Source organism: Lynx canadensis, chromosome A3 (assembly GCF_007474595.2).
Source record: "Lynx canadensis isolate LIC74 chromosome A3, mLynCan4.pri.v2, whole genome shotgun sequence".
Lineage (NCBI taxonomy): Eukaryota > Metazoa > Chordata > Mammalia > Carnivora > Felidae > Lynx > Lynx canadensis.
Genome location: NC_044305.1, coordinates 108,380,610 through 108,401,541, shown reverse-complemented (window position 1 = coordinate 108,401,541; position 20,932 = coordinate 108,380,610). Strand labels below are relative to the sequence as shown.

At 39.9% G+C, this 20,932-nt stretch overlaps 2 protein-coding genes across 3 annotated transcripts in view; one reads left to right on the top strand and one right to left on the bottom strand.

Annotated features, from left to right (window-relative positions):
* Positions 1-14,404, bottom strand: part of DHX57 (DExH-box helicase 57) — a 54,767-nt gene extending 40,363 nt beyond the window's left edge. For both annotated transcript variants that reach the window (XM_030311252.1, XM_030311253.1), the window contains exons 1-5: positions 14,343-14,404; positions 4,961-5,178; positions 2,819-2,971; positions 1,600-1,785; positions 457-1,295 (exon numbers count right to left, since the gene is read on the bottom strand). In XM_030311252.1, the coding sequence (XP_030167112.1) occupies positions 457-1,295; positions 1,600-1,785; positions 2,819-2,971; positions 4,961-5,172 (1,390 nt within the window). In that variant the 5' untranslated portion in view covers positions 5,173-5,178; positions 14,343-14,404. The remainder of the gene's footprint in view (positions 1-456; positions 1,296-1,599; positions 1,786-2,818; positions 2,972-4,960; positions 5,179-14,342) is intronic.
* An 86-nt stretch (positions 14,405-14,490) lies between these two features.
* Positions 14,491-20,721, top strand: MORN2 (MORN repeat containing 2). Its single transcript, XM_030309054.1, has 5 exons — positions 14,491-14,570; positions 16,985-17,035; positions 17,590-17,696; positions 18,543-18,679; positions 20,408-20,721. Exons 4-5 carry the CDS (start codon positions 18,543-18,545, stop codon positions 20,508-20,510), a joined length of 240 nt encoding a protein of 79 aa, XP_030164914.1. The 5' UTR covers positions 14,491-14,570; positions 16,985-17,035; positions 17,590-17,696; the 3' UTR covers positions 20,511-20,721.
* Positions 20,722-20,932: the final 211 nt, after the last annotated feature.

The window sequence follows — 20,932 nt, the reverse complement described above, 5'->3', positions numbered from 1 at the left end:
TTCCACAAACATTTTTTAAACTGAGGGTTTAGGACTTCATAAAGAGAGCCTTAACACTAGTATACTGTGGAAAGAGAAATATCTCTAAAAACTCAGTTGAAAGTAATTCCATGTAAAACATCAGAAGTAAACATGTGAAACCAAATGGATTAAATCAAACATATTTTCTGGGAAGATGCTTTAAGGTTCTTCCAACCCCCAACTGTAGAATAAACTTCTGTATCACTACAAACTTTCAATGCAGACAGCCCAATCACAGTGACAAAACTGGGGCTTTCAATTAAAGTCAGGCCACAGTTCAGGGGATTCTCATTCCCTTTTGCCCTTGGACTGAAGAGACTGATTGGCCTAAGATCACCGGGAGATCCTAGAGAAGCCCTCAGAAGCTCGGTCTTCCTTAATCCATCCTGAATGCCCCCTCCACAAAACCCTCCACTCAATCAAAGCCTTCCATACCTTCAGGAGTCTGATTTGGAGCGAAAGAATTGTTTGGGATCACTGGTTTACGACAGACAGGATTATTTATTCTGGTCCCAGACGATACTGGTGGAAAGTTCACAGGAGGGACACTGTATTTGTGATGGGTATTTGTTAGTAAATTGACTATTTCTGATTCTTCCTCTAAAAGGGTTATCAAAGAATATACAACAGGTTCGGAAGTTTCTGCAAATGTCAAGGCCTTGCCATAAAGGAACTCAGAGATATGTAAACGACAAGCCAGAGGTAGATTCTCATTGGTGGAATAAAATGCCACAAGGGGAGCTTGGTAGGGGTATTTGTGGTCTTTAGAAAATCGAATTTCAAGTTCATATAAAAAAGAGGCATCTTCATGAGCATTAAGATGAGAATCATCTACAATTCTTTCTGCTCTTCCGACAATTTGATTTGGGGGCACTTCATGTTTGAATTTGCATCTTGATCCAAATTTACAATTTCCTTTGAGGTAAAATTTACAGATTTCAAGTGAAGTCTCCTGTGTATTTTTGGTGCTTTCCTTTTGCTTTGATTTGCAGAATTTACTCGTCAAATACTCCAATTCCAATCCAATGGTCCAGACTCGGTTCTGAATTCTTTCGATAAATTTTTCTCCACAGATTGACTTCAGAGCAAATGCCTCTTCCTGCCGCTGTTCCACACACTCATCCACGCTCACATGGGCAACCGCCTCAGAGAGCTTCATCCTCTCCCCAAATGTCTCTGAAAAACACTGTGTGAGCAGATGTTCCAGCGATGCCCCCACATCTCCATCACAGATCCGCAGGGCTGCCTGACAGCGTTCAGGGTTGAACCCATACCTACCAAGTGTGAAACATGACAAAAAATATTGAGTAATTTCAAATCACAGAAGTGAAGTTCATTTAAACATGCTCATGTGAAGTTATAACTGTATATAGGCAGGACTGGCATTTTGAGAAAGTATCCCTGGTAACATGGATTCCTCCCTAGTCACCCTGTCCTGAAAGAGAGGGTATTAGGCACATCAGCACCGCAGCAGCCCCTGCAACAGGAGAGCTTTCCAGGAGGGGGGAGTAGGGTTTGTAATGTGATTCCAGTTTCTTCAGTTCTCCCCCAGCTGCCGTAAATGTTGAAAGCAATCACCTGGCAAGTTTCTGCACTGCAAATGTTGAGACTGTGAATTCTGGATTAGGAGGCTCCACTAGGCCTGAGCCAGCACATTCCAAAGGGTCACAGTCGGGAACAAGGGAAGCTTCTCGGCCAGCAGGCCAGTACTGTTCATCATCACAATCAGGCTCGTCATCTTCCTCTTCCCCAGAAATGCCTCTTCTGACAAAGGTAACATGTTCATATTATTAGATATTAAGTTCCACTTACTTCAAAGTAAAATTTAGCAAGAGTGTAAGAATTTAATTCAGGGAGCCAAAGGACACAGGATCCTAACCATTCTTCAGTCACTGATTTGAACTTTTACTGATCTAACTTCTATCTTGGCAATTAATATTTATCAGGCATTTATTAATGCCAGGTTCTATGCTAAGTGTTGTACGTGTTCTATCTCTTTAAAAATCTCCCCACAACCCTCGATCAGATACTGCTGGGATGTCCATTTTTCAGACGATCAACTAAAAGTTAGAGAGGGTTAGTAATTGCCAAAGGTTATACAGTAAAGAGCAACTAGAGATTTTAACCCAGGCAGTGTGACCCCAGAGCCTGTACTCTTAACCACAGAAGCCCTGGCCATCCTCTTTCTCCTCATTCATAAAAACCATCCCTGATTTTTTGCTTTGCCTAACCACCTTTCCTAAATCTAAGGCAGATTAAGAGATATGTAGGTAAGACGGAGGCTGAACTGTTGACTAACCCACCCATCGGTTCTGGTGAATGGAATGCATTGACTTCTTTGACTGAAATCACAGAGCAAAAACAGCCAAAATATTAAAAGTTGTTTCTCTGAGGCAGATGGTTATGAGAAAGTGTAATCCTAAGACTTCATCTGATCAACTCAATATTTGCTCCTCGAACAACACGTCTACTTGTTCACTGCAGGGTTTTATTTGGAAGGCTGTCAATAAAGCAATTACTGAATCCATATCAGCATTGTCCTCAGAAGAAAAGACGCAAAGGCAATCTGTACTGCTCCCAGATATTGCAAAACAAACGCACTCTAAAACTGCTGCTGAATAATTATTCTTGTTTTGCTTTTGGCTCACTTTCAACTAATCACATTGTCACAATAGGATCAGTATTGAAAAGCATTCCAAAGACACACTGGACGGACGGACGTTCCCACTGCCCCCACTGCCCCCACTGCCGATACATCTTCCTTAACATAATAATTGACTCAAATAAAATAACTCACTCAGATCCAGCATCCGCATCTTGTTCTTGCAGGTCTCGGAGAAGAGCTTTCACTTTCTCTTGATTCTCAGAAGTCATATGCAGAGTCTGAAGGGGCATTTTGGCTTCGGGCTTCCATTTGGGGCGTGCCTCTCCTTTTCTACTGTTGCTAGGTCTGCAAAGGACACATTTACCTGTGACCAGAACTCTTACGCTCTCCTCACAGTCCTCAAACAGATACAACATGGATTGGACTGTCAAGTGTTTTACAAAAGATGACAATGACTGTGAAGAATTTCCCCTTTTCTACAGTATTTACCACACTTCATTATCTTGCAACTGCTGGGGAATAAAAACAACCTGGTTAGATTCCTAATCACTAAATCTGGCTTCACTAACTCAAGAATCCTCTGGAAAAAGTAATGCTATGATGACTCCTGCTGCAGTTGAGAGTAGAGACTTTCAAAAGAAATGTTACATGCAAAGCATTTATTTCATTCTGTTTTAGGTGCCCAATCTGAAAACAATGGGAATATTAGGCTTACTTTTGAAATATTTACTGACCTTATCGTTATTTCCTGATTACAAAAAAAATAATAATAAATACATGTTCACTGGAAAAAAGCAGAAAACAGAAGTCATCGTAATTCATATCAATTCTTTTTATATACACTTTTATTTATTTATTTTTTTTTTAAATTTTTTTTCAACATTTTTTTATTTATTTTTGGGACAGAGAGAGACAGAGCACGAACGGGGGAGGGGCAGAGAGAGAGGGAGACACAGAATCGGAAACAGGCTCCAGGCTCCGAGCCATCAGCCCAGAGCCTGACGCGGGGCTCGAACTCACGGACCGCGAGATCATGACCTGGCTGAAGTCGGACGCTTTACCGACTGCGCCACCCAGGCGCCCCTATATACACTTTTAAATGAAAGTATACAGCACATATAATCTTTTATAATTTATTTTATTTCCTCATCAAAATAAAACTGGAATTTTCGTAAGATTAAATATTCTTCTACAACATATTTTAATTTTTTTCTTTTTAATATTATCTGTTATTCTAGAGAGAGAGTGCATGTGAATGAGGGAGAGGGGCAGAGGGGGAGAGAGAAAGAGAGAGAATGAGAGAGAGAGAGAGAGGGAGAATCTTAAGCAGGTTCCATGCTCAGCACGGAACCCAACACAGGGCTCAGTCTCACGACCCTGGGATCATGACCTGAGCTGAAGTCAAGAGTTGGAAGCTCAACCAACTGAGCCATCCAGGCGCCCCACCTATATTCCTTTTTAACTAATATTTAGTTGGGAGTTATTCCCAGAAAAGGGAGAGAAAGAGAGAGTAGCTAATCTCTAAAAATTCCAATAGACAGCTTGCAGCGCTGTTTAAGAGACAATGAGAATTCTATACCTATACTGCATAACATGCAGTAGTAAAATCTTTACTTTCATTAAATATTCACTAGAATGATCAGAATTTGTTATTTAAAAGTTGAATATGAAAGAAGCCTGGATATGACTCTGTCACTGGTCATCACCTGAAACACCAGTGAAGATTTGGCTGATATGTCTGGAAAATAGATAACTCATCAACTAAAAAGACAGAGTACAGTCACGTCGAATTTTGGGATTTTCAAACTACAATGTGTAAGGAATACTTAAAATCATTTTCATCACTTTCACTATTTCCGATATTTGCTCTCCTGGTAACATTAGTTTCAATGACAGTATTACATTCAATTCACAGTGTCATGTAAGCTGAAGTTAACTTCAGATTTCAACCTTCCAAAAAAAAAAAAAAAGCTATTACTTGCCATCATGCCTTTAGAAATGGTTACAAAGTGGGGGCCTTCAAGGGTTTAAAGTAAGAGGAGGGCCACCTGGGAGGCTCAGGCGGTTAAGCGTCAGACTCTTGGTTTCAGCTCAGGTCATGACCTCACAGTTCATGAGTTCGAGCCCTTCGTGGGGCTGACAGTGTGGAGACTGCTTGGGATTCTCTCTCTCCTCTCTCTCTGCATCTCCTGTGAGCTCGCTCTCTCTCTCTCTCTCTCAAAGTAAATAAACTTGAACCACTTTTTAATTAAAAAAAATAAAACAAGAGTATAAGTCCCACAGATTAGAAATCGATACCGTTTCTATCTCTGAACATGAGAAGGGCATAATGACCTGAACGTGCGCCTCGATTCACTGAAGATACAAAAGTCGTCACCGTCATCCCAAATTCTACTCGAGGCCTTTCTGTTGCCAGCACTGCCACCACCACTGCTGCCACCCCCATGAGATTTACTAGTGTGACTCCTGCCTCCTCTTCCTCCTCTAGAAGACCCTTTTCCACCTCCTTTGCCTGGCTTGCCTTTTCTTCTTACTGAGGAACTCATTTTCACCTGCAAGAGAAAAAAGTAATACAGACACCATAAAACCAGACAAATATAATAACCCTTTGTCGAAGTTATGGATATAGCCCACTATAGACAGATAAGGAACTGCATATTTTTACAAGGGTCAGTCTAGGGGAAAATAGGTAAGTTCTTTTACAAAAGTTTTACAAGCACATCCCTCTGAGGACTAATATTTTTTAGTGACTTTCTCTGACACAGGTTGCTTAACCAAGGATGTGCATCAAAAATACATGGAGAAGTTTCCAAACACGTGTCCTTAAGCCTCAATCCTACATTCTGATTTGGTTAGATTTGGTATAGGGTTTTAAAAACTCTAGTCGAGAGGGGCACCTGGGTGGCTCAGTTGGTTAAGGATCCAACTCTCGATTTTGGCTCAGGTCATGATCTCACAGGTTCGTGAGACTGAGCCCCACGTTGGGAGGAGCCTGCTTGGGATTCTCTCTCTGTCCCTCCCCCCATGAGCACACATATGCTGTCTCTCTCTTTCTCAAAATAAACAAACATTTAAAAAAATACTTTAAAAAACACTGTAGTTGAGAAGAGATGTTTTTCATGTATTTAATACGTGATTTGATAAAATTTTACTTTACGTATACACTTTCAGAGACACAGACCTGGCTCAGAGATTTTGCCTGGGTAGAGTAAAAGTATAGGGCCTTTGTATGCCTTTGAAGTTGTTAATCAGTTTAAAATAGAATGTTATCACTATAAGATGTTTTATGTAAGCCTCATGGAAACTACAAAGCAAAAATCTACAGTAGGTACACAAAAGAGAAAGGAAATCAACATACTGCTACAGAAAAAGCATCAAATGACAAAGACAGCAAGAGAGGAAGAAAGAAACAAAGGATCTATAAACCAGGAAACAATGAATAAAATGTCAATTATTAAGCCCTTAACCTCTCAATAATTACTTTAAATGTAAATAGATTAACTTCTCTAAGCAAAAGACACAAAGTGGCTGAACAGATGAAAAAAACAAGACCCACCTATATGCTGCCTAAACGGAATTGATTCAGCTTTAAGGACACACACAGGCTGAAAGTGAAGGAATGGTAAAAGCCATTCTGTGCAAATGGAAACCAAAAGAGAGCCAGGGGCAGCTATACTTTTATTGGGCAAAATAGACTTTAAGGCAAAAACTGTATCTAGAGAAAAACACGGTCATTATATAATGATAAAGGGATTAATTCATCAAGAGGATCTAGCAGTTGTAAGTATTTATGCACTTAACATCAGAGCACCTACCTATATAAAGCAAAATGGAAGTTATAGACCAAAAAGAAAGTAAAAATGAAAATATGATACATTAAAATTATAAAATATAGCCCAAATTAGATTCAAGATATTTTTTTTGGATTACATATTCCTATAATGAGAAAATTGTTTTCACTCAAGAAGTAATAGGCTGCATTACAAAGAATAAAATACCTAGGAATAAACTTAACCAAGGAGGTGAAAGAACCGTGTGCTGAAAAGTATAAGACATTGATGAAAGAAACTGAAGAAGATACATATAAATGGAAAGACAGTCCCTGCTCATAGATCAGAAGTGATACTATTAGAATGTCCACAATGCCCAAAGTAATCTCCAGATTCAATTCAATCTCTATCAAAATTTCAACTGCATTTTTCACAGAAATAGAGCAAACAATCCTAAAATTTGCATGAAGTCACAAAAGACCCTGAATAGCCAAAGCAATCTCAAGAAAGAAGAACAAAGCTGGAAGCATCACACTCTGATTTCAAACTATATTAAAAAGTTATGGTAAGCCATATGGTATTGGTATAAAAACAGACACAGAGATGAATGGAACAGAATAGAGACCCCAGAAACAAACCCATACATATGCAGTCAATTAACTCACAACAAAGGAGCCAAGAGTATAATTTAAAAAAAATTTTTTTAATGTTTATTTATTTATTTTTTATTTATTTTTATTAAAAAAAATTTTTTTTTTCAACGTTTATTTATTTTTTGGGACAGAGAGAGACAGAGCATGAACGGGGGAGGGGCAGAGAGAGAGGGAGACACAGAATCGGAAACAGGCTCCAGGCTCTGAGCCATCAGCCCAGAGCCCGACGCGGGGCTCGAACTCACAGACCGCGAGATCGTGACCTGGCTGAAGTCGGACGCTTAACCGACTGCGCCACCCAGGCGCCCCAATGTTTATTTATTTTTGAGAGAGAGAGAGAGAGAGAGACAGAGCACAAGCTGAGGGAGGGACAGAGAGAGAGGGAGATATAGAATTCGAAGCAGGCTCCAGGCTCTGAGCTGTGAGCACAAGAGCCCAACGTGGGGCTCGAACTCACGAACTGTGAGATCATGACCTGAGCTGAAGTTGGATGCTCAACCGACTGAGTCACCCAGGTGCCCCAAGAATATACAAGGAAAGAAGTTTCTTCAATAAACGGTGTTGGGAAAACTGGACAGCCATGTATGAAAGAATGAAATTCAACTACTATCTTATACCACACACAAAAATGAACTCAAAATGGATTATAGACTTGAATGTAAGACTTGCAGCCATATAACTCCTAGAAGAAAACATAGGCAGTAAGCTCCTTAGCATCAGTGTTGGTGACGCTTTTTGACTCTGACTCCAAAATCAAAGGCAGTAAAAGCAAAAATAAACAAGCGGGATTACATTAAACTAAAAAGGTTTTGCAAAGCAAAGGAAAACATCAATAAAATGAAAAGGCAAGCTACTGAATGTGAGAAAATATTTGCAAATCATATATCTGATAAGGGGTTAATATCTAAAATATATAAGGAGCTCATACAACTCAACAGCAAAAAGGCCAAACAATCCAATTAAAAAATTGGCAGAGGATCTGAATAGACATTTTTCCAAGGAGAACATACAGATGACCCACAGGTACATGAAAAGATGCTCAACACCACTAATGGGAAATATAAACCAAAACTACAATGAAATATCACCCCAGACCTGTTAGAATAGCTATTATAAAAAAGACAAGAAATAACGAGTGTTGGTAAGGACGTGGAGAAAATGAACTCTTGTATACTGTCAGTAGGAATGTAAATTGGTGTAGCCACTATGGAAAACAGTATGGAGGTTCTTCAAAAAATTAAAAATAGAATTACCATACAATCCAATAATTTTATTTCTAGGTATTTAGCCAAAGAAAATGAAAACACTGATTAAAAAGATATATACACCACCATGTTCACTGCAGCATTATTTACAATAGCCAAGACATGGAAACAATCTAACTGTCCACTGATGGATGAATGGATATAGAACATGTGATACACACACACATATACCATGGAATACTATTCAGTCATAAAAGAGAATGAAATCTTGTTATTTGCAACAACAAGGACGGACATCAAGGGCATTTTGCAACATTAGTCAGAGAGAGAAAGACAAATAGTGTATGACCTCACTTATATGTGGAATTTAAAAACAAAAACAACGAAGCTCATAGATACAGAGAACAGATTGGTGGTCACCAGAAGTCGGAGGTTGAGGATAGGTAAAATGGGTGAAGGGGGTCAAAAGTTACAAACTTCCACTTACGACATAAGTAAGTCATGGAGATGTAAAGTAAAACATGGTGACTATAGTTAATAATACTATATTGCATACTTGAAAGTTGCTAAGATAGTAAACCTTAAAAGTCCTTACCACAAGAAAAAATTTCTTTTGGTAACTATGTATGGTGATGGATGCTAACTAGACTTACTGTGGTGATCGTTTCACAATATACACAAATATCAAATCATTATGTTGTATATCCAAAACTAGTATGATGTTATATGTCAATTATACCTCAATTTAAAAAATGATCCAACGACATGGTATCTATCACTTGAAATTCAAAGATACAGACAAATGAAAAGTAAATGGGTGGAAAAAGATAAATTATGCAGACAGCAACCACCAGAAAAGTTGGAATGGCTAATAGCAGACAAAATAGACTTTAAAGCAAAAAATGTTACTAGAAATAAAGAAGGACATTTCATAATGATAAAGGGGTCCTGTTATATCAGGAAGGTATAACAATGATAAATATATATGTACCTAATAACAGAGCACCAAAATACATGAAGCAACAACTGACAGACATGAAGAGAGAGATAGACACTTCAATAATAACAGAGGAGATTTCAATACCCCACTTTCACCAATAGTGTTAGAACAACTAGATAGAAGATCAACAAGGAAACAGAAGACTTGAAATACAGTATAAACCAACTAGACCTAAGGGGCATCTATAGAACACTCTACCCAACACGATACACATTTTTATCACATGCACAAGGAAAATTTTCCAGGATACACCATATCCTAGGCTATAAAACAAATCTCAATAAATTAAAATAGATATAAAACAAAATATGGGGGCGCCTGGGTGGCGCAGTCGGTTGAGCGTCCGACTTCAGCCAGGTCACGATCTCGCGGTCCGGGAGTTCGAGCCCCGCGTCGGGCTCTGGGCTGATGGCTCGGAGCCTGGAGCCTGTTTCCGATTCTGTGTCTCCCTCTCTCTCTGCCCCTCGCCCATTCATGCTCTGTCTCTCTCTGTCCCAAAAATAAATAAACGTTGAAAAAAAAAAAAAATATGTTTTGCAACCACAGTGAAATGAAATTAGAAATCAAAAGCGGGAAAAAATGTGGGCAGCTCAGTCAATGTGGAAATTAAACTAGGCCTCTTGGTATTCCTTTCTTCAAAATCCTTCATAATCATACATTTTTATACAGTGTTTATCTTATATTTATCTCCTCCTTCCTCCTCTCAAAAAAGTTCTTTGAAGGCAAAGGATTATGTCTCTTTTTTAAGTAACACAGTACCTCTAACACAGTGTTGGGTGTATGGTAGTAATTCATGACTAAAGGCTGAATAAATGACTGATATGAGAATGGAGATTCATTCAGTCCACAAACATTTATTGAACACTTATTATGTGCCAGTTCCTAGGGATATAACAGCAAAAAAGACAAATTCCTCATGAAGCTTATGTTCCAGAGGGTAAGACAGACAATAAACAAATAAATAGATAATATCAGCCAAGTGCTATAAAGAAAAAAACAAAACAAAACCCTGAGACTGTTATTTTAATTTTTTTTAACGTTTATTCATTTTTGAGAGACAGAGAGACAGAGGGGCAAAGAGAGAGGGAGACACAGAATCCGAAGCAGGCTCCAGGCTTGGAGCTGTTAGCACAGAGCCTGATGTGGGGCTTAAACTCATGGACTGTGAGATCATGACCTGAGTCGAAGTCAGATGCTTAACCGATTGAGCCACCCAGGCACCCCTTGAGACTGTTATTTTAAATACAGTGGTCAGGAAAGGCCTGAGATCGTATTTGAGCAGACAGCTGAACAAATTGAGAGAGTGAGCCATGAAATATTTGTGAAAAAAATATTCTAAGGGGAAGGTGCCAAGTCCAGAATAGCTTCAATACACCGAGCTGGACAAACAGTCAGAAGTCTGATGGGTCCGTACTGAACTGAGGAGAGGGATGAGGTCAGAGAGCAGAGAAGGGCCAAGAAAAAGCTGGAGACAGGGAGCCCAAGGAGGAGAGGCAAAAGATAACAGGTTGTGACCTCAATAAAACCTGCAGGCCACAGAGCAAAAGCTGTAGAACCACAGTAACGATCTAGGTGTTTAGGTTTTAAGTTGCAGTTATTGCCAATTTAGGCTAATACTTGGCTTTTGTGTGTTATACATCATGACTTGGAGATCTCTGCTCTAAACAAGAGAATGAATTTTCTTAAAGTGAGCTTAGTTTCTGAACTTTTGGTGATTCATGTATGCACATTGATTCTGTGATCCCGTTTCATAGTGCACCATACAGGAACACTTCCTATAAATGAACTGCTTTTTATTTTCACGTTATTAGTACTATTACGGTCCCATTACATGCCTATTAACCTCATACATTTGTCATTAGTCTTTGAAGGAAAAAAATATGTAAATATGTATGTGTAATATAAGAATTCCTCTCTAAAGCAGGGCTTAAAGTTTTTGAAAAAGTTTGAAAAAGTATATCATGTGAATTCCAATTTATCTCCATGCCAAGAATTATGTTTAGATAGGAAAAAAGAGACTTGTTTTGATCTCAAGTAGAGAAATAGATTGCTTTGGGTTTTATGCAGCTTTAGACTTTATTTATTTTTTAATGTTTATTTATTTTTGTTTTAAAAAAATTTTTTTAATGTTTATTTATTTTTGAGAGACAGACAGAGAGAGACAGAGTGCAAGCAGGGGAGGGGTAGAGAGAGAGAGAGGGAGACACAAAATCTGAAATAGGCTCCACGCTCTGAGCTGTCAGCATAGGGCTGGGCGCGGGGCTCAAACTCGGGATCGGCAAGCTCATGACCCGAGCCAAAATCTGATGCTTAACTGACTGGGCCACTAAGGCACCCCTGTAGCTTTAGACTTTAAAAAGGCTAGAATTTATTTTGTTTAAGAGATGCTAAGTATGATAGGAAGTCACTAAAGAGCCGAGGCAAAAGACTGCTAAGACTGACTCATGTTTTCAGAAAATTACTAGCTGCTATGTGAACAATAGACTGTAGAGGGGTGAGAAGCCAGGAGGCCAACTAAGAAACTACTCAGTTGTTCAGGCCAAACAAATACAGAAAAAATACAGTGGGTCGGACTAGGGTGGGAGGAGCAGAGTTGAAAAGTGGTCACAGATTCTGAATGTATTTTTTTCAATGTTTTATTTAGTTTTGAGAGAGCACAAGTAGGGGAAGGGCAGAGAGAGAGGGACAGAGGACCTGAAGCGGGCTCTGTGCTGACAGCAGAGAACCTGATGTGGGGCTTGAACTCATGAACCACGAGATCATGACCAGAGCCAAAATCGGATGCTCAACTAACTGAGCCACCCAGGTGCCCCCCGAATGTCTTTTAAATGTAGACAAATTATAGGACAAGTATGAGACAGAAACATCTAGAATTACTATAAGATTTTTTTTGGCTTAGGTTAACTGGGTAAATGGTGGTGCCATATGCTCAGAACTGTAATACTGGGAAGGAAAAGATCTGGGTGGGGGAGTCACAAGTTCAGGTTGGATATGTTACATTTGAGCTGCCGGTTAGATACTCAAATGGAGACATGTTGAAGGTAGCTGAATACACAAGTTTGCATCGAGGGGAAACGTAAGATGATTTCATTTAACCCTCTAAAAACCTTGTAAGGTAAATATTATTTTCTATATTTCATAGAGGAGGAGGAGACTAGAGCATAGATAAATTATATGACTTGTTTAATGTCACCTAATGTCTAGCAGCAAAGTCTGGAGCCAGGGTTTGAAACAATCTGTTTGACACCAAAGCCCAAATTCTTTCTGCCACATCTCCTCCTGCTCACCACATGCATGTACCTTGTATCGTCAATTCAAAGTTTAATGATAAGCCAAACCCCTTTGAGTTGTGCCTGGGTCTTAATTTATAAAAGTAACCACAAGGAGAGGTCAATGTCACTGAAAGAAAAGTTTAATGTTATTCACCATTTGGCCAGGAAGGAGAGAGGCATGTCATGCCATGCCATGCCAGGCCACAGGAGGAAACACCGGTGTCAGGAGGCACAGAGGAGCCAGTGGAAGGCAGAAGGCACAGCCTTTCTTGGGGTTTCTGCCAGAAAGGCAGGACAGAGTAAATAGTTTAGGATTGGCTAAGTAAGATAATTCCAGCAGGCTTTGGGGCTCAGGGGCTGTCCCTCCTTGGGTTGATTTCAGGGAAGGGAGGAATTGGCTTGATGTGCAAAAATTAGATAAAGGAGGTAGGTGGTTGGGGGTTGGTTTGCAGATCAGAGGTGTGTTCACAGGTCAAAGTGTTAATTAGCTATCCCCAGGAAGGGCAGTTTCTTCCTGGCCAGCGAGGCCCCCAGTGTGTCAAAATATAACAAAGTATGACAATAAAAAATGACTAATACACTTTTCCAATCCAAATTTTAAAATCCTTTCACTGTAAGTTTCCTCTGACTCCAGATCCTCTTAGATAAGAATATCATAACTCTCAAACTCTTCTGTAAAAACGGTGAAACTTATACATATACTCACAAAAACGTAGGGTCATTAAAAGCTTAACGGGAGGCCAAAACAATGAGACAAACTGAATTCTATAAACTTGCGCATCAATAATTACCTACTATTTCTAAAATTCAGGAAAAGGGAAAGGATATACAAATCAGACAGAAAGATTAGTGCTTCAGCTCAAAAACCACCCAGACCAGGTAAATCTGTGTAGTAAAATACATTAGGGAAAAAAAGCAAAAAGAGACTGTCCTCTGATTTTTAAAAAGAAGAGTGGCTAGCCAACCAGACCAAGCCACAGCTAGCTCCCTAAATAACGATCAACAACTTGTCTCATACCAACCCAGAAAATGTCACCCTTACCTGATCTGAGATCTGCTCTCAAAATGTTGAAGGAAAACTTGCTGGCTATATCCAATAGGACTCTGCCCACATGTTTGAAAAGGAATGGGAATTAGGTTGTATAATCTACATGGATGGACCTCACTATTCTATTCCATTTAGCCTGGGAAGGTTCCAACTATCTTTCTACACCGTAGACACAGGGACCTAAGTTTGGCTCAAAGAGTATCCTTTGTTTCACACCCCAAATAGGCCCCCAGGAACAGAATCACCAGCGGGGCACTGAAAACTGATCACACACCATTCCGCTCCCAGGCAAATCTCTGACTGACCCCATATATCCGGCTTCACGCTGATACCTGCACCTGGTACCTTTCTTCCAGCATACATCGTCTCCAATGAGCCACTCAGTTTGAGACGGTGACAGAGACAGGATGCAATGCAACCCCTTACCCCTCTTTGAGCTGAATTGGGCTCCCCCCCCCCCCTCTTGCCGGGGTGTGGACAACCCGGAATCCTGATGGTCCAGACTCACCGGCCCCAGCTAGCCAGGGTGGATCCCGCCGGGCGGGATGCTCCTCAGACCCTGGCCACCCCCGGAGAGGGAGGCGGTAGAAGGATCCGCACACGGACAACCAGGGCGGAGCGCAGACCACGCACACGGGCACACATCCCTTGCCCGCGGAAAGGGAGGCCGTGGCGGGTTGGCAGCGCTGCTTCCCGGGGTGGCTGTCAGGAAGGAGCGCCCAGGATTGAGGGGTCCCACCAGGGCTTCGCCACCCACCGCGATCTCACCTGGAGCGGCTCAGCCGCGGCCCGGCTACAGCTGCACAGCCTGCTGCCTCCCGATTGGCTCAGCTTCGGCTCCTCGCCTATTCGCTTCCGGGTGAGAGGTGCCTGGTCGCCCCGGCAACCGAGTCGCGGTCCGCGCTGAGTAAGCGTTTGGTTCCTTCAAGGCCGTAGAGCTGGCTGCCCAGGAGGAATCGCCGAGTCAAGAAAATCTTAGCAACACACCTCTGTCAAGTAAGTGCCCTTCTCCCAACGCCCTGAGCGGGGAAGGGCACCTTTAAGTAGAACTCGCATGAAGCCAGATAGCTTCATGGTGGTAGCTTAGGTGTGGGTGTGACTATTTCCTGACGGTCCTACACAGCTGGTGGCGTGGGGGCGCAGAGACCCCCCTCCCCCGGCCTAGAAATCAGACACCTGGATTCTAGCTCTGATTCGGCCATTGATTTGCTGTTGTGACATCTTAGGCAAGTGCCATCCTCTCTGGGTTTGTTTCCTCCATGATTCCAGATGGTCTCCATCTCTTAGGTTGCCCTCTAGCTCTAACATTACAAAGTTTCGAATGTGGAACCATGTTTTAGGGCATTTGAAGACAGTTCTGTTTTTTGTATGATCAAGTTAAGCGCTCTGCTTAATAAGCATTTAGCGATTGCTTTCCAAATGCCATTCATTCACTAGACATTGAGTTCCTACCAGCAAATACTAAGCACTGAGCTAGTCACTAGAGTGAGAACAAAGATTCGACTAATTCCTGATCCCTAACCTAAATGAGCTGGGTATTGTGATAGGGGATTCCACCACAAAAGCGTTATTTTATTAGGGTTCTAAGTACTATGGTAGGGATCAGCCCAGGGTGCTGTGGAGACTCCCAGATGCATCTGGGAGTGAAGGGAGATCAGACAGGCTTTGCTCAGGTAATACTTGTCTTTTTCTTTGTGCCTTTTTCTGGGATAAATTTTCAACCTCGTTTTCCAGTTCACCAATTTACTTTTCAGTTGTGTCCATTATGCTCTTCAGTCCTTACACTAGTTATGTAATTCATTTCCTAGATTGCTAATTGGTTCTTTTTCATAACCACCTCTTCCTGTCTTAAGGATACTAGACTCTCCCTTTCTCTCGGTTACAGTATTTTACAGTATGTTATAGTATTTTAAAGTCTTCTGCCTATTTTCTTATATTTCCTCAAAGGGGATGAATCTCTGGTATTTCTCAATTGGCACCTAAACTAATTTAAAATTTTTTTTAATGTTTATTCATTTTTGAGAGACAGAGACAGACAGACAAAGACAGAGAGACAGAGAAGGTGGGGGAAGGGCAGAGAGAGAGAGAGGGAGACACAGAATCTGAAGCAGGATCCAGGCTCTGAGCTGTCAGCGCACAGCCCAATGCAGGGCTCAAATTCTAGAACTGCAAGATGAAAATCTGAGCCAATGTTGTATCCTTAACTGACTGAGCCACCTAGGCGTCTCCTGAATTAATTTTTAAATTAAAAATATCAGTTCTCTTGCCCTACCCATAGAAATTCTGATTCAGTAGTAAAGGAACTTGCAAGCATCCCAGGTGATTCTGATGCACGAGACACATTTTGAGTAACATTCTGGTAGACTCTATTGTCCTAGAAGTTAAAATTTACTTATCTTCTCTACATATATGTTTTCTTTGGTATTGGAAAAAAATAATTTCTACTGATTTGGTCCACTAAATATTCCTGTGCTTTGATGCATTGATTCCCCTCAGTTCTGTGGTTTTCTTTCTTTCTTTTGACTTGGTCTCCATTCCAATCTCATTTTGTTTAGACACCTTCACTGCTACTTCTCCCCACTATCATTTACTATCTTTCTTTATTTTCTATTCCCTCCTTTCGCCAATTCCTCACTCCATTTTACCTTTGTGAGGGCATCAATAGGTCATATAGGCTACCCAAGAGAAAGAAAAACATGTATCTGTACAAAAACTTATACATGAGTGTCCATAGCAATGTTGTTCATAACAGTCCAAACTGGAAACAGCCAAACTGTCCACCAATTGATGAATGTATAAACAAACTGTTATTTCTGTACAACGGATTATTATTTGGCAGTAAAAAGGGATGACGTACAGCTACATGCTACAACATGGATGAACCTTGAAAACATGCTTAATAAGTCAATCACAAAAGGCCACATATTATATGATTCCATTTATATGAAGTGTCCAGAATAGGCAAATCCGTAGAGGCAGAAAGTAAATCAGTGGTTGCCAGGGGCTGGGGCTAGGGCTGGGGTGAGGTGGAGATGGGGGTAGAGAAGAGGTGGGAGTCGAAATTAGGGGAATAGAGATTAACTGCTAACATATTCTAAAGTCAGATTGTGGTGATGGTTGCATGGCTATGAATATGCTTAAAAACATTGAATTATATACTTTTAAAGGGTAAGTTTTCTGGTATGTGAATTATATATTAATAAAACTATTATAATAAACACATAAAAATAGATCATCTAGACAAAGTTATTTATTTCCCCAAGATCCTGCAGTAGACACTGGAAATCATGATATGCTTGTGATCATATGAAGTGAGTCTGTTTGGTTAGCTCTTAAAGCACATTTGTTATAGGTCTTCTGACATAAAAATACGTAAGCTTATGTGATGTTTCTTAAATCTTTTAAAACAGCTGCAGAAGTGTATAAGATAAACTTTGTATTTCCAAATGGAGACAAGTATGGTAAGCATACATTTCAATTACTCTTCTATCTAGACTAAGATTAAATAGCATAAGAGTAACAGCATCATGAGACTGTAAATTTTGTAAAACTACTATTGGGATATCAACTCCATTAAATAAAACTAACATAGAAATACAAATAGATGGACAGATTTTAAATTTAAACTCTAATGTTAAGTCTAGACAGTATGCCTTGGAAACATATGTACAGGATCTATCAGTCTTCCTGGCTGGTTTGTTTCAATGGTTACAAGACCTCCTAAGGGGTACCTCACTGGCTCAGTCGGAAGAGCATATGACTCTTGATCTCAGGGTTGTGAGTTTGAGCCCCATGATGGGTGTAGAGATACTTAAATAAATAAACTTAAAAAAAAAACCAACACAGGACCTTCCAAGTCCATGGATCTCCTTATCTCTGGTCTCATTGGTTTCAATGCTAGACTCAGAGACCCATAAGGTGCAGCTGTGATTAGTCCTGAACATAAATACTTTATTACCTAGTGAAATAAGGTTCCCATTCATAATGGATCACAATATATTTCTCTCTTGTTTAGATGGTGACTGTACAAGAACATCTTCTGGAATCTTTAAGAGAAATGGAATAGGTATTCATACCACTCCTAATGGGATTGTCTACACAGGAAGCTGGAAAGATGACAAGGTATCATTGCTGTTTTCAATACTGACAGTGGATAAGTAAGTCTATTGGTTACATGATTCTTGGCATTTCACCATTAATCAAAAGCACATGTGAGTAGGCTACACAGTACAAATAACTGATACAAACATAGGAGTAATATTAAAGTCATACAGTGTTTATTATCTTTTTTTTAAGTTTTATTTATTTAGGTAATTTCTATACCCACTGTGGAGCTTGAACTCACAATTACCGCCCCCCACTCAATGAAGAGTCACTTATTCCTCCCACCCAGCCAGCAAGGCACCCCTATCATCTTTATTATCATCTTTCTCATCTCCTATTTACTAAGTAAGGCTAACCTCACTACAGAATTTTCTCATTTAATCCTCACAGCAACCGCATGGGGTAGGTACTATTAATGTTCCTGTTTTATAAGTGAAGGAAATCAAGCTCAGGTTTCTTGCCCAGTGAGTGATGAAACCAGATTCGTACTCAGGTCTGCTTGAATACAAATGTTTGTTCCTAACAACTTTTTTGTACTGTTTCCTGGGCTAACTAAACTGGTTGTCCTTTAAGATTTTTGATATATTCAAGATATCTTGAGGGCCCTATTTTCACCATCATGGACCCCCCCGTTGATGTTCAAATGCCCCAGATCAGGAACATTTGAGTTGGTGGACTTCAGGGAGAGAGATATATTTAAAGGACAATGATAAATGGTAAATGTTGTCTAATTTTTGTGGAAATGGTGATACAATGATAGATTAAATAATAACTAAGTGGATGATAGACATATATGTGCCTTTTTGAAGTGTTCTAGGGAAACTGAATATTAGTTACTGAGGTCATTTCCTTTGTCACAAACAGATGAATGGTTTTGGAAGACTTGAGCACTTTTCAGGAGCAGTATATGAAGGACACTTTAAGGACAATATGTTTCATGGATTGGGGACTTACACATTCCCAACTGGGGCAAAGTATACTGGAAACTTCAATGAAAATAGGTGAGCTTAAAATAAAAAGTCATTGTAGTTCTAAAAGGTTCTTTTCAGGCATGTTTGCTTAATTATTATATTTAGTCAATGCTAAATATTCTTTTGTAATATATTTCATTAAGATATATTTATTAAGAATTCTTGGGTTAAAAAAAGTAAAAAGGAAAGAATTGTTGGGTTATTTTGGGGGGCAGAATGTTATAAGAGAGGCTAAGACCATTATGAGCCTCCAAAAGAAAATCCCATTCTTGGTGATAATCTGTTAGATTTTTCATTTATTTCCTCTTAACTCTCCTCTTCCTATAGAACTTTTTACAGTCAGCTTGGAAATGGAAAGCTTATAATAATTATAGAGAAAATTTAGGCCAAAAATTACTTTCACTTGAAATGTGCTGATAAACTTTTTAAAAAGCAGCCTTGGGAATAATTTCATAATTGTTTATTGCCTTTGACCTGATATATGTGTACTTTTACTAAGCTAGTTTTTAAAATGTAAGCAAAATTAGTTAGTTTTCAAATTGTAGAAATGTACCCACTGTTGTCCTCTCTGAGCTTATGCTTAAAGGAAAACTACAGGTGAAATGAAACATAAGCACAGTTTCATAAGCTTAACCTTCACACTGAACACCATACTGTGTCGTCTAGAGGCTTATGTTCATTTATAAATACTGCTTTATTTATTTCCAGAATTGAAATGCAACCTAATTATTATGAAATGGTTGATATAAGTACATTTTGAGGTGGGCAGAAAAGTGTTCACCTATTCTGACTCCAATGATAACACAGACTTTTTCCACTGATGTTAATAAAGGGAAAAAAAAATCTAACCATGGAATAAAGGTCTGTTTATGTCTGTGATGTACATTTTCACCACTCCCAAGAGTCCAAGAAAACACCCACATAGAGCACAGCACCTCAAACATCGTTGATGGTTAATAAATATTTGTTGAATAAATAAATGAACTAATATGAACTTTTCATTTTTTAACTGATTATTTTGGTTTTATGTAAATTTAGTGTATGTGATCCTAAAATCTTGGATTTACACTGAAATTCGTATAATGGCAATGTCTGGAACAGTAATGGTTTTGGTAGGATATGAAAGCAGGATGCTGATTTTTATTTATTTATTTATTTAGGATGTTGAATTTTATTATATTTATTCATTAAAAAATTTTTTTAAATGTTTTTATTTTTGAGACAGAGAGAGACAGAGCATGAGCAGGGGAGGGGCAGAGAGAGAGGGAGACACAGAATCCGAAGCAGGCTCCAGGCTCTGAGCTGTCAGCACAGAGCCTGACGCGGGGCTCGAACTCACGGACCGTGAGATCATGACCTGAGCTGAAGTCAGACGCTTAACCAACTGAGCCACCCAGGTGCCCCTCATTTTTTTTAGTGTTCATTTTTGTGAGAGAGCGAAACAGTGTGAGTGGGGGAGGGACAGAGAGAGAGGGAGACACAGAATCCAAAGCATGCTCCAGGCTCTGCGCTGTCAACACAGAGCCCCATGAGGGGCTCGAACACAAGCCATGAGATCATGACCTGGACTGAAGTCGGACGCCTAACTGACTGAGACACCCAGGCGCCCCTAGGATGCTGAATTTTAAATCAAAGTTTGAAAGTGGAAAGATACCTACCATTCTTTAGGCATAGAGTATAATATGCCAGACAATCTTCTTTCCGGACTGTAAATTCTTGGTCTTGATTAACGAACAAACTTACTTTTCTCTATTGCAGGGTAGAAGGTGAAGGACAATACACTGATGTCCAAGGACTGGAATGGTGCGGTAACTTCCATTTCACTGCTGCTCCGGGCCTGAGACTAAAGCTCCACATGTAGGATATCCTGCAGTAAAGTTTTAATGTAGTAATGAAAGCTTTTAGTTGTAAGGAAAACACTGAAATCTGTCAGCTGAAATAACTTCATACCCTACCTCTAGATCATAACTTTGCCAATAAAACCATCACTCACACCTTTTAGAACTTGATTTTCATCATCGTATACTCAGTGTAAAATAAATTATGTGATTCCTTTTAATAAACACAGCAGAGGGGCGCCTGGGTGGCGCAGTTGGTTAAGCGTCCGACTTCAGCCAGGTCACGATCTCGCGGTCCGTGAGTTCGAGCCCCGCGTCGGGCTCTGGGCTGATGGCTCAGAGCCTGGAGCCTGTTTCCGATTCTGTGTCTCCCTCTCTCTCTGCCCCTCCCCCGTTCATGCTCTGTCTCTCTCTGTCCCAAAAATAAATAAACGTTGAAAAAAAA